This window comes from Montipora foliosa, chromosome 2 (genome assembly GCF_036669935.1).
Source record: "Montipora foliosa isolate CH-2021 chromosome 2, ASM3666993v2, whole genome shotgun sequence".
Classification (NCBI taxonomy): domain Eukaryota; kingdom Metazoa; phylum Cnidaria; class Anthozoa; order Scleractinia; family Acroporidae; genus Montipora; species Montipora foliosa.
The window spans coordinates 22,368,427-22,380,926 of NC_090870.1; the positions used below are offsets into that span (position 1 = coordinate 22,368,427).

Sequence of the window (12,500 nt, forward strand, 5' to 3'; positions counted from 1 at the left end):
CGGAAAGGGCTGTACAAGAGCTAGAGATTGAATTACTTCGCCAAGACCCCCTTGGCGGTGCAGTTTCAGAAGTTACCCTAGCCGTAGCAACAGCCACCTTAAATTCCCGCATCCATTCCCGTGGATTGTCCTCTCGTGAGATGTGGTCTCAGCGAGACCAATTCTCTTATCGCCAACTTCCCATGTCCGACGAAGATCTGATAACCAAAAAGCACGATCAAAGACTTATCAATCATCCTCACAGCATGAAATCCAAAGCCCCGTTGGCCCTACCTCGCCCTACTCCCGGCATTGAAGTTGGAGACCTCGTCTACGTCCATTCAGACAGAAACAAATCACGCGCAAGGGACCGCTATCTGGTAACCAACGTTGAAGGCGCCTTCTGTAACGTAAGAAAGTTCATCGGTTCCCAGTTGCGTAGCACCAGCTATCGCATCAAAAACTCTGAGTGCTACCATGTTCCTGGAGACCTATCAGCAGCACACTCTCCTCAACGTCCAGACGACTCCTCCGGGGATGAAGAGGACCCCATTCCACAAACCACTCCTCCTGCCCCACCAGAGATCCCATCTGCAATTTCTTTACCGGCGGATCAGCACGTCCCAGAGTCAAAAGACACTGACTTTTCCCTGGGACCAAGTACTAGTGAGCCTGTGGACCTCCCCTCAGACCACACCGCAGAGAGGAAGTTTCTTCCCTCTGAGAGCGTCAACCAGCCGAGGCGTTCAGCGCGCCAGCGTCGGCGCCCCGCACGTTACGATAATTATGTTACAGACTTCTGAGACTGCCTGGACGTAACCATAGTGTGGTCCGCCTTTCCTTTGTGGCCACCTAGTGCCTGACTCTGTTAGTTAACCGTTATGCCCATGACGGGACAGTCACGTCGTTACGTTCATTTTCTATAGTTTAAGTATCAGAGTCTAGCAGTCCCTCGTTCTTCAAGGAGACAGACGTTTTGTTTCTCTGCTTTCCCGTCAACCCCTTTTTGCTTCGCATATCCCTTGTCCCTTTTTACATAAGAAAAGAGAGATTACGCAAGTACCGGTCAGCGGTACTTAGTTTTGTCATGTTCACGTATTCGTTGTGTGTTTTTTCTCCGAGTCGCCATCTTGTATTGTAACTCGACTCGTGTGTTAGATTTGTTAGAATTTGAATACAGACGAATTATTACAAGACCTACAAGGCACCCCATGGGACGCCGCGTTTGTTTTCGATGATATAAATGATGTTTTGAGTTTAATAGAAACAATGCTTAATGATGTTCTAGACCAACACATTCCACTCAAATCTAAACGTGTCAAAAGACTCAATCAGCCCATCTGGATGACAAAGGAGATTCTTCATTCTATGAAAACAAGGGATATGTTGTTGAAAAAGGCGCGAATCTCGAATTTGCAGGAGGATTGGACACGTTATGCGCATGCAAAAGGTCAAACCACACGTCTTATTAGACAAACAAAAAGAAGTTTCTTTCGTGAAAAGATCGACGAGAATAAAGGAAACCCGAAAGGCGTCTGGAAAGCTCTAAGATCTCTGAGCGGGACAAATAAACCTCGAGTGCGTATCAATGAAGTAGCTACACAAAATTATCAACGACGAAGCCGACATTGCAAACGAGCTAAATGAATACTTTGTTAACATTCTAGAACACATTGGTAACAACAATGATGCTGGCGTAGACTTTAATCATACAAAGCTGGCAAATTTTGTTCATTCAAGATTAAATACAGACACGGTTTACAACATTCCTCTGTTAACGCCTAAGCAAACCATTGATATTATGGATAAAATCTCTAGTAACAAGGCCTCTGGGTACGATGGCTTGAGCGTACGCTCACTTAAGAAAATTATACCGGTGTTTGCAAACCCTTTATGCAAACTACTTAATCTTTCAATATCGACAAAAAGTTTCCCCAATCATTGGAAAATGGCTAAAGTCACACCACTATACAAAGGCGGTGCACGGAATGATATCAACAACTATCGCCCGATATCTGTTTTACCTGTCCTCTCGAAAATTCTCGAAAAGCATGTGGTCAGCTCTCTCTCTAAATTCTTACGTAATAATAACTTATTATACGAGCTGCAATCAGCCTTTAGGCAAGGACATTCCACTGAAACAGCCCTAATCCGACTTACTGATCAGATTCTAATGATCATGGATAATGATAATGTGACCAGTCTGGTTCTTATAGATTTTCCAAAAGCTTTTGATGTGATTGATCCTGAACTTTTTCTAAAAAGGCTGTCGATCTACGGTGCTACTCCTTCTTCTGTTGCCTGGTTCAAATCCTACCTGTCTGAGAGGAAGCAGTTTATTTCGTTAGGGAAAGCTACATCTGAACAGTTGACGGTAAAGCAAGGAGTGCCCCAAGGGTGCATTCTAGGTCCGGCGCTTTTCCTTTTGTTCGTCAATGATATGCCTCTTCACGTTCAAAAGTCAACTACGGACATTTACGCAGATGATACCACCTTGTCTTCGAGTTCAAACTGGAAAACCATACAATCATTAAATCAAGCATTGTCACTAGATCTGTGTAAAGTAGAGAGATGGGCCAGAGAAAACAAAATGTATATGAATATGCAAAAAACAAAAGCTCTGTTGGTAACGGGCAAGCGTCTACGGAAGCGCACAGTTCAAGATTCAGGAAAACTGGAAGTAAAAACGGATAACGCAGAAATTGTAAACGTTAAAGACCATAAACGTCTTGGTATGATCATCGATGAAGATCTAACTTACGAAGCGCATGTTGACGAACTTTGCAATAAACTTTCAAAGCGACTTGGCCTCTTACGCCATATTAGCCCCTACTTAAAGAAAAATCAGAGAATAATCTATTTTAACGCAATAATAAAACCACTTATGATGTATGCAAGCCAAGTATGGACATTGTGCAACAAGGAGGTACTCGAGAGAGTTCTCCGCATGTAGAAACGGGCCGCACGTATTATTCTTTAAGCACAGCGCACTAGTCGAACAGTAACATTGTTTAACAACTTAAGCTGGATCCCCTTCTATAATGAAGCGTATATAAAGCGTTGTGAACTGGCCTATAAACGGATAAATGGTACTTTACCCAACTATTTAAATACAACCCTTAGAAAAAACTCCGATGTACACCAAAGAACCACGAGAAATTGTAATTTAAATTTATTGTGCCCCCTCCATAAAAACATCTCAGAGGGTGGACGCACCTTTGCCGTAAGGACGGTAAAGGACTGGAACAATTTGCCTCGATCATTAAAAACAAGTAAGTCTTTAAAATCCTTTAAGGCTGAATTATGGAAAAGAGTACTAAATTCTCAGAAGACAAGGGGATCGTTTGATATAAATTAATGACAATAGATAGTCTTTTGTATGCATTTCGTTTTTAAATCGATTTGTCTAGTTATTAATTAATATATAATTGAGTTCTAGGAATGTTTGTTTTCTTATTCTATTGTTGCGTTCTCGAGGAAGGAGAGAACGCATCCTAATTTGGTTTCGCAGGCTTCGCAGGCGCGAGAAATCGAGATCTTTGTGGACTGCAAATTGGCCGCCCCCTAGGTTTTTGCAGGGGCTTTGGGCCTCGTTTTAGTGTCCATCTGTCACGTCATGCTTGTTTTCTTTTGTTACTTCTTTCGTTGGGGTTTTCTTTGAACTGGTTTTTAACTTTGATTGCATTCGACAAAAAGGAGAATGCAGTCCCAATGCCGCCTGGAGTGAGAGTTTTTGGTCGGGCGAAAACAAATTACATCATCGCAAAGCTCGTGAATACGAGACGATTTGTTCGCGATCGCTCGTTTCTAGAAGTTTTTCTTCTGGACCGAGCGTGACCTGTTTGGTCAGGATGTGAGATGACGTGCTTTTGTTACATAGCTGGGACAACATTATTTATTCTGTTCACGAACACGACTTTGAATCGCCTTGGCTTTGGGATGTTAACCGTACGCGTGGGAACAGCCATATTTCATTGGCTATAGTTTGATTACATTTGTTGACTTAAATGTATAGTTGCAGTGGCCACAAATAGTTCAGTCTGTTTCCGGCGAAGGTCGACATTGAATCGATGGAAGAGTACTCTGAAGCCAAGACCTATAAGAGTTAAGCCAGAACTAAGGAAGGGCAATGTAAAAGCTGACTTATTTTTATTCATGGGCGGAAATAAAAATTATTGCCAGTCGCAGGGAGTTTGTCCGGGAGTTTGTTAAAATAAACCATGGATAAACGGAAACGCGACAGCAAATGTTACAGATGTTAGCTGATATTTGTGCTTCCAGCTCAGAATACACGGAGTACTAGATGTAACACAAGTATTTTTTTTTAAATTTAGCCTTTATGCCTAAACATTACCAGTAAAAGTGAAAATGAGACGTTTTAATAACATGAATTTGCGAGTTTACCGAAACTGGAGCCGTCACGCAACGTGTCATCAAAGGTGCTATCAAAATCCACAGAACAACAGTGGACTTTGTCAGTATGTTATATGTCTGTAAAACTTCAGTCTTTCACAGTAATGATTTCAGCAACAGACAACAATTATCACAGGCGGAGAACGCACTCCTAATCTTTGATTACTACTAGTAAATAGTATCTATTCTTAATGTAGTTTTTATTGTAATTTTGTACCTTAAGAGGGCCACAAGCTAATCAGTAATGTTAGTTACTGTCACGTGTTACCCTCGTAAAATTAAGTCTCTCTCTCTCTCTCAAAAGATCGCAGGCGGAAAAATATCCGGATTCGAGATCAAAATCGTTTACACGACAAAACTTCCCGGATTCAAAAGTCTTCGGATTCAAAGTTCCCACTTTAGATTCCGGATTCAAAATCTCCGGGAAGGTTTTATGTCTGATTCGTCCACTTTTGTGTAAACGGCAAAACTAATCCGGTACTCATCTAAAACTAATCCGGTATTCATCACGAATCCGGAACAATTTCCTCTACTGTAAACCTAGTCTTAAATGCTTGGCACAGTGGCCGATTGAACACCTTGGTTCGATTCGCGAAATATTTGACACAATGGCCAGTTGAACACACTGGTTCAATTCACGAAATGTTTTGGAACGACCGAACAAACTGGTTCGCAAGAAAAACAGATCCATTGGAGTATTCGTTCGATGCAATATTAATTAATTTAACCCTCTACTCCCAAGAGTACCACTTATAGATTTTACTCTGTCTAACGCCAGACGATTTTACTCGTCAATGGGGAACCCCACGGGGGTGAAAGGGTTAACAACAGCTAGATTGACTCAAAAACTATGTCCCCATTAACCTTTCACTCCCAAGAGTGCCACTTATAGATTTTACTCTGTCTAACGCCAGACGATTTTACTCGTCAATGGGGAACCCCACGGGGGTGAAAGGGTTAACAACAGCTAGATTGACTCAAAAACTATGTCCCCATTAACCTTTCACTCCCAAGAGTGCCACTTAAAGATTTTACTCTGTCTAACGCCAGACGATTTTACTCGTCAATGGGGAACCCCACGGGGGTGAAAGGGTTAACAACAGCTCGGTCACGCAATTTTAGGCAATTTTCAGCACTGATCGAATGGTCATAAAATTAACTAAAATATCAAAATAACTGTTCAAACCTATAGAAGAACTGTAACAAAACACAGGGAAGCCAAGAAGGGACATGGATGGACAAAACTGGAGAGGATTGAAATGGAGTGAATTTGGGTAAATTTGAAAAACGTCGGCCTACTTTTTTTCAAATTTATATCAGTGAAACATACGAGACCGCAGCAAGATCTAAAATAACTTAGATAATTCTCCTTACCTTTAAAGCTTCCCGTTCTCAAGGAAAAATCGTCTATCCACTGTATCAAATACTTTCAGATGTGAGGTTGAATCATCGCGGGCGAAAAGGATTTGCTATAGCTTATATTGTGAGTAGAGTGGTCTAGAGCGCGCTCAGAGAAGAAGAGAGGAGTGAGATTTCTAATCGCCGCACGGGAGTTTGGAAATACTGAAAGGAATAAAATTGGAGTCCCGATGGGGGGCTTATTTAACATCTGTCGGGCACATTTGTGAGAGGACAGCTATTCTTAGAGTTATTTTCATAGAGTTATGTCGTAGAGTTAGAGTTAAGTTTCCAAAATCCTGAATTCAAGATTTTGGACTGCCAAAATCCTGAATTCAAGATTTTGGACTTCCAAAATCTTGAATTCAGGATTTTGGCATTCGCTAACTCTAACTCTAAGTCAAAACTCTACTGAAAGAACTCTATTGATAGTTAACCTCCATTTGTGACTACGAACAAGGTAACTATAGCAAACCATTACGTGAGCAGAGTTTTCTTCGATGGCTCAGTGGGAATTTACTCGCTCCTGGGGGGCGTGGCCCGAGTTCTAAGCGTGATGGTTCCGGTTGTATGGCACCGGATTCTTATCGAGCGGGTAATCTACGATCCCTGGGGTATGCACATTTGCGACTGCAAAAGTACAGTGGTGTATCGTTAATTTAGCTCTAAAGAAAAGAAAAGAGAGAAGTCTGTCCTTCTTACATCGGCCTTACATTGCGATTCTCATGATGTTCGACTGTGTATGCAGTGAATACCCAGATTATCTTCATTACAGGTGGTGACAATGACCACTGGACCATAGAAACGAGGTAAAAATAGTGTATTTATTCCAAAGTGGCTAAGCACATTGTTTTTACCGATCGATGGGTATTCTTGATCAGTGTTTGAGAAAGGAAACGCTAATTGAACGGTTGAAGATGAAACGAAATGACTCATCGAAACATCTTTTGCAGAAAAAAATAAAGAGAAACGAAGGTGAGATGTGAAAACATCTTTCCAAGATGACCAAACTTTCGTGCAGTGGTGCACTTAAAAAACACTTTGTCACGTGCGCGACACGTGAAGATGTGCACTATATCTCAACACTTGAAAATACTTTCAGAAGTACACAAGTTCCTTGAGGATGGCCATGCCAAATGAATCCATAGCACAAGAATCAAATATTTAAAATATACCATTTGTTGTAATTTAAATACTCACAGTAATATGCACCCAATTGTCAAAATAAATATGTTATTTGCCAGCTGGGAGGTCTGTATAGGGAAAAACTGTGACCGAGGCCTTGAAGTTGCTTCCCGAGGCCGCAGGCCGGAGGCAGCTTTTTCAAGACCGATGTCACAGTTTTTTGTTATACGGACCGACCCTTTGCTGGTAAATAACTTTTTTTTATCTTCTCGCTCTCCCATCCTCCCTTAAAATCACTTGTTTTAATTGTTGACTCGCACCGCGCTTGATAGCGAATGCAGTATTAAAGCGACTTACAAACTGAACGTTTCAAAGAGAAATATTTTTATTTGAATTATATTTCCAAACCTCTTGTCTAATGAAAAATAACCTCTGTATGTATACGGAGTCGGTGTCAAAAAAATAGTGTTTCGTTTCCGGAATGGTAAGGGCAGGAGAAAAGATAGAACTGTAGTGTGGGTCACTTGGCCTGTCATTCTTATTTCGCTTCGTGTATTGAAACTCTCGAGAAATAAAGATAGAAATGTGAACGCAAACTCTCTGAACGGTGAGAAGCCTGTCAAGGAATATTTACCATTAATGTCACTGTTCCTTGTTATCAACATGTTTTTTAAGTAATGGTCCGGCTAAGAAGCAGGCAGCCCAGCGGCAAAAGTACTTAGAAGCTGCGAAATATTAATTTTTAATTTCACTCCAATCGAGGCATCTGATTGGCTAATATCGGAAAATGTCGAAAAAAGATGAGAAAAAAATGAAAAAAAAGCCTTTTTTGGATTTCTTCTTCCCCATGCCCTTGATCTCTGTCTCTCGGCCAAATTTGGGCATTGTTCTATGCGCCAATCAAATGGCGCATAGAATCTTGACGATATTTACAAACATAGTTTTTGAAGGCATAATGATTTGTTCTACGAAACAGAATCTAATTTTTTAGACGGCAAGTCGATTACATTTTTCATTGAAATTCAAATTTCGCGCTTTTAGCTGCTTACACCAATGGGAACAGCCGAACTTAATTTGATTAAAAATGTTGGCACATTTTAACTAACCGACGCTATTGCCGCGGGCTATTGTTTTTCTGCCTGCTTTTTAGCCGGACCATTACTTAAACACATAACGCAAGGCGCAATAGAACGAGACAACAGACGTATTGGCGTTTTTTTTAGGGGAACACTGCCTTGCGGCGGATTAGCCTATGCGACTTCCAGATTGCGTGACATAGAACAACTTCACTTGTCTCCCCAGCACTACGAGCTGAGTGGTAAACAGGAAGTGCTGGATTGGACAAGAGTATTGGTTAGTGAGCAGTGTACAAAGGCAACGACCCAACAAGGTTGGGGGAAGTCGCAGTGCAGACTTAACCACACCACGTAGGAGTGACCCAATTTTAATGACGGCAAAGCGATATATCCAACCCATCTCCAAAGGGAGAGAGGGAGGGAGTGGGAAAACTTTGACAAATTGCAAACAGCTAGTTGATTTACTATAGAAGACAAACTGCCAAGTGAACCTTGGACGACTAACTGAGGCTTTTATAGCTAGACCCTGTCTATTAAAGTAGCCAGTTGCACAGGTTCTACTATGTAGCAGGTAAGCATTACACGTGCTCTTTAGCAGTAATAAATGAAGCTTTAACAGATTTGGCCAATGCAGGTGTACGTTATAATCTGAGATCTAGGAACAAAGTCTTTATGTCCTCGTTTTATTTACAACAAAACCGTTGATTTTATGACCTTGAACGGCCGACTACAAAGAACGCGAAGATAACTATCGCGACATGAATAGCCCTTTTAGTACGGTCACGTTCCATTAACCGTATTTTACTGATAGTGCAGTAAAATCTCATTTAAAGAGAAGAACAGATACTTGTTTATGTGCACAATACATCGAAGCATAAAGTCTACAAATACCTATTTTATCTTCAAATACTTACCCCTGCATAACATTTCAAATTCCGTTTTCCGTGACTCTTCTCATGATTACATGTGTTACATGCGTACCATGGCAATTACTAGCTTTACAATCACTGGTTCCTCGTTAATCCAATTTATTACTAAGACTTGTTTGCATTACTAATTAACACGACAAGGGATAACTTGGAAATTTTTAACAATGTATCACTTTAATCTAACCCAAAATTATTCAGATATCCAAAACGTCCTATGCATGATCCATTTCCTTCGCTTTTGGGTTTGTCAGCATTATGATTTGCAATATTTCAGGTTTACGTGTTAACAAGTTTGTTCAGCGGTTTTGTATCTCGAAGATGTTTAGATTTCCACTTACAAACTCTGTTTTGATTGCTCACTCTACCTCCCTGTGTAAATAGTTCATCCTGAATACAAAATAAATGCGTCCCGTTTCTGAGAAAACAAAATAACAACATTCTTTTTCAAATCGTACCGGGTATTCCTGATTTCTGTATTAAATTTAACTTTCATTTTCCAAATGGTCTGGATAGCGCAAGTGTTGCTAATATTTGTAAAAATGCAAACACACTTTTTATGTTTAAGGAACATGCTTCGATGTTTCAAATATCATTTTGCATTTACCTGTTCATCCACGCTTTTGAAAGTGTTACATACCACGTGCTTAGATTGAAACGCATACCTGAGGTAGCTTACGAGCAAGTGATCTCCTTGGATAGTAATACGATAAAATGTGGTTGACCTCGGTACATTGTTAACCAAATACGTTCCAGCAAGTTTCCTCCTTTTTCTCAGTCTGTTATAAAATAAACGTCTCAGCCTTTTCTCTGTAATTCTGCTCGGTTGTCGGGCACGTCCGTGTCAATGCACACGAGAATCACAACTAAAGTAAACACACTTTTGCTTATCGAGACCTGTAGTTCTCCTTTGGAATCAAGTCTTTATTACCATTGAGAATCAAATAACTGTACAGCCTTTCAAACTACATCACAGTTATTTTCTAAAGAGCTGATTACAGTCTCCACTGATGACAACAAATGTTGTAAAACTAGAACAGAACTATATACACAAGATGGCAGTGAACACGATCACTAATATGGCTAGTTGAACAAAGGATGTAAGCTAGACCACTACCAGAAACAAACTGTTTAACGATCAAAAACAAAAAAACGCAATAGACAAAAAACTTATCTCCGTAGTCAATGGTACACTGAGCGGGAGGCTGTTTGTTCGCGGTGAAAATGGTACAAGCGTGAGGCCATTTGTTCGCTGTGCCAATGTTTTTACTTTGTCTTCAGAAGATTCCAATATGGCGTCCATTTGTTTGTGGAGTTATTTTCTTTGTCGCTGTCATCTTCAAAGTAATTCTCAGTAAGGTAACCGCCACCTTTTTCTATTGTGCATTTTGCTGCACAGGAAAAAAAAACTGAAATCAAACGTATTTTATAACTCGTGCCCCTACGGGCCCGAGTAAAAAGAACTTCACTGGACTAGGCATGTTATGCATCCCACGTAATAACAACTATAAAAAATATTTCGGAATACGGGCCAATTAGATTAAGAACGGGACAGCGGGACAATGTAGTCCAAAAGAACAGTCCCGGGTAAGACGGAACGGCTGGAATGTTTGGTGTCAGAATTCGTCGTTCATTGTTTTCAACAATGCCAACTTGTGTTACAAAGCACTCAACTTAAGGCGTCTCCGGTAACGGGATCTTACTCAGAAGGGAAACAAATGGGTCATTGATGACATTCTTTGAGAACTGAAACATATGAAGATGGTCGCCGTCATTTTCCTTCCCTGGTTGATTCATGGTCTGTTCGTACACAGTGCCAGCGCTAACTCTGACACTCTAGTGACGCAGAAAGCATATCTTGACATCAGTATTGGAGGCGAGCCTAAAGGAAGAATAGTCATTGCACTGTTCGGAAAAACAGTTCCTAAAACCGTCGGTAATTTCAAAGCTCTAGCGTCTCATGAGGTAAGGCACCCATTGGGAATGATGTTCAAAAGTCTTTGAAGTATTTCATTGGCAAGTTCTTAGTCACGGCGTGAATCAAATAATATTCTGTCAGCCGTCTCATGGCCCGAAAAAATAGACAACCTCTCGTAACCGGCTGTCACGGACGAAATAAATTTTTTACATGCAAAGGGAAATGAATTGAGATGAGACTGTGTACTTTTTTCTTTGATTTAAGGGAGTCACTTCCCTGTTTGAGCTTTACAGGCATGGGCGGCTCCAAAGGGAATGAATCTCGGGTACTTTTATAGTCTGTTGTGACCAGTGAGGGAAGTCTTTGTAGATGTTTTCACAGTGACATCATCAAATTCTATAATCAAAACAGCGAGGTGTTTTGGATATTTATCTTTCGGACGTTGAAGATGACCTAGAAATAAATCTTTTTGCAAGTTTCCAGTTCCATGACGTTTTTCGTTTCGAAAATACAGCATTTAGAATTTCCGAATTGTTACCTTGCGTGACACCATAATTACAAAGTTATTTGATTGAAAAAAATGGCTACGCCTATGAATCTCGGCAGTCTGAGCGATTCAAGTACATTAGGAGATGTGTTCATACACATGTATTAAAAATGTATTGATCATGAACGAAAAGTAAGCATTTTCATCTGTAAGCGAATACCAGATGTTCGTGTGAATTTCTGGCCGCCATACTGGTGCACCAGCAGATGCACTAACATGGCGTCTCCATACAAAACTCTATAAAGTTGCGTGAAACACTGCGACAAATAACTCAGAAACGATGTACCACAGAGACCTGATAATTGGTGAGGTGATTTACAAATGCGTTTCCTACAACATTACAAGCTTTTGGCTTATTTCATTGAACAGTTTCGATTTTATTTTTTTGTTGCGTGACAGTGAAAACGATCTCGCTTAACAGTAAGGACCACAGGCACCCCAAGCTAAGTGTGAGCGCGGCCGACAAAAATATAACGATTTGTATGGGAATCCCAATAAAAGGCTTAAGAAGATAATTATATAAAAACATTCTCAATTAAAAAGCCTATCCTTATTGCCATTGTGGGTAGCTTCCTTCCTGCGTGGTTATTTCCCAGATCCGACGCGATTTAAGCCATTTCTTAATTTCTCGGTTGAGATGCGGTGCCAATGAGTAATCATCGACGATTTTCTGTCAAGCAACATGCAAGCGTGTCATGGCGTCGTGTTTGTTTAAATCAAACCCGTAGACAACCTTCATGCGCCTAAATCTCTGGCTAGCGGTAAGTTTTCCCGGGTTTCTTTCCCGTAATTTCCACTGTTTACAATGGGTCTTAGTTTTCGTACTACGAAAACGTAAGACCCCGGGATCTTCGATCTTAGGCCTTAGTTTTCGAGGGTCTTAGTTTTCGTTAACACCCCTCCCTCCAGCTTTGGGCTTTTTCGAATAACGAGAAACTCAGTCTGTTAAGTTAACTCTTCGGTTGTACCACTAAAAATGCGATGCACGAATTATTTTGTCTGTACACATTTGTTATTCTACTCCATTGTAAACAAATCCACAATTTTAATAGCCGTACGTCACACGCAAACAATAACGGATGCTGTAGATTGTCAGTCTTATTATTATGTCTGATAGG

General features: G+C 40.6%; 1 protein-coding gene and 1 pseudogene across 1 annotated transcript in view; both read left to right on the forward strand.

Moving 5' to 3' along the window:
* The window catches only part of LOC137991327 (uncharacterized), a 4,907-nt pseudogene extending 4,125 nt beyond the window's left edge, over positions 1 to 782 (forward strand).
* Positions 783 to 10,586: 9,804 nt separating this feature from the next.
* The window catches only part of LOC137992677 (peptidyl-prolyl cis-trans isomerase B-like), a 52,486-nt gene continuing 50,572 nt past the window's right edge, over positions 10,587 to 12,500 (forward strand). Inside the window, exon 1 of the mRNA XM_068838158.1 lies at positions 10,587 to 10,882. Coding sequence (XP_068694259.1) covers positions 10,673 to 10,882 — 210 coding nt within the window. The 5' untranslated portion in view covers positions 10,587 to 10,672. The remainder of the gene's footprint in view (positions 10,883 to 12,500) is intronic.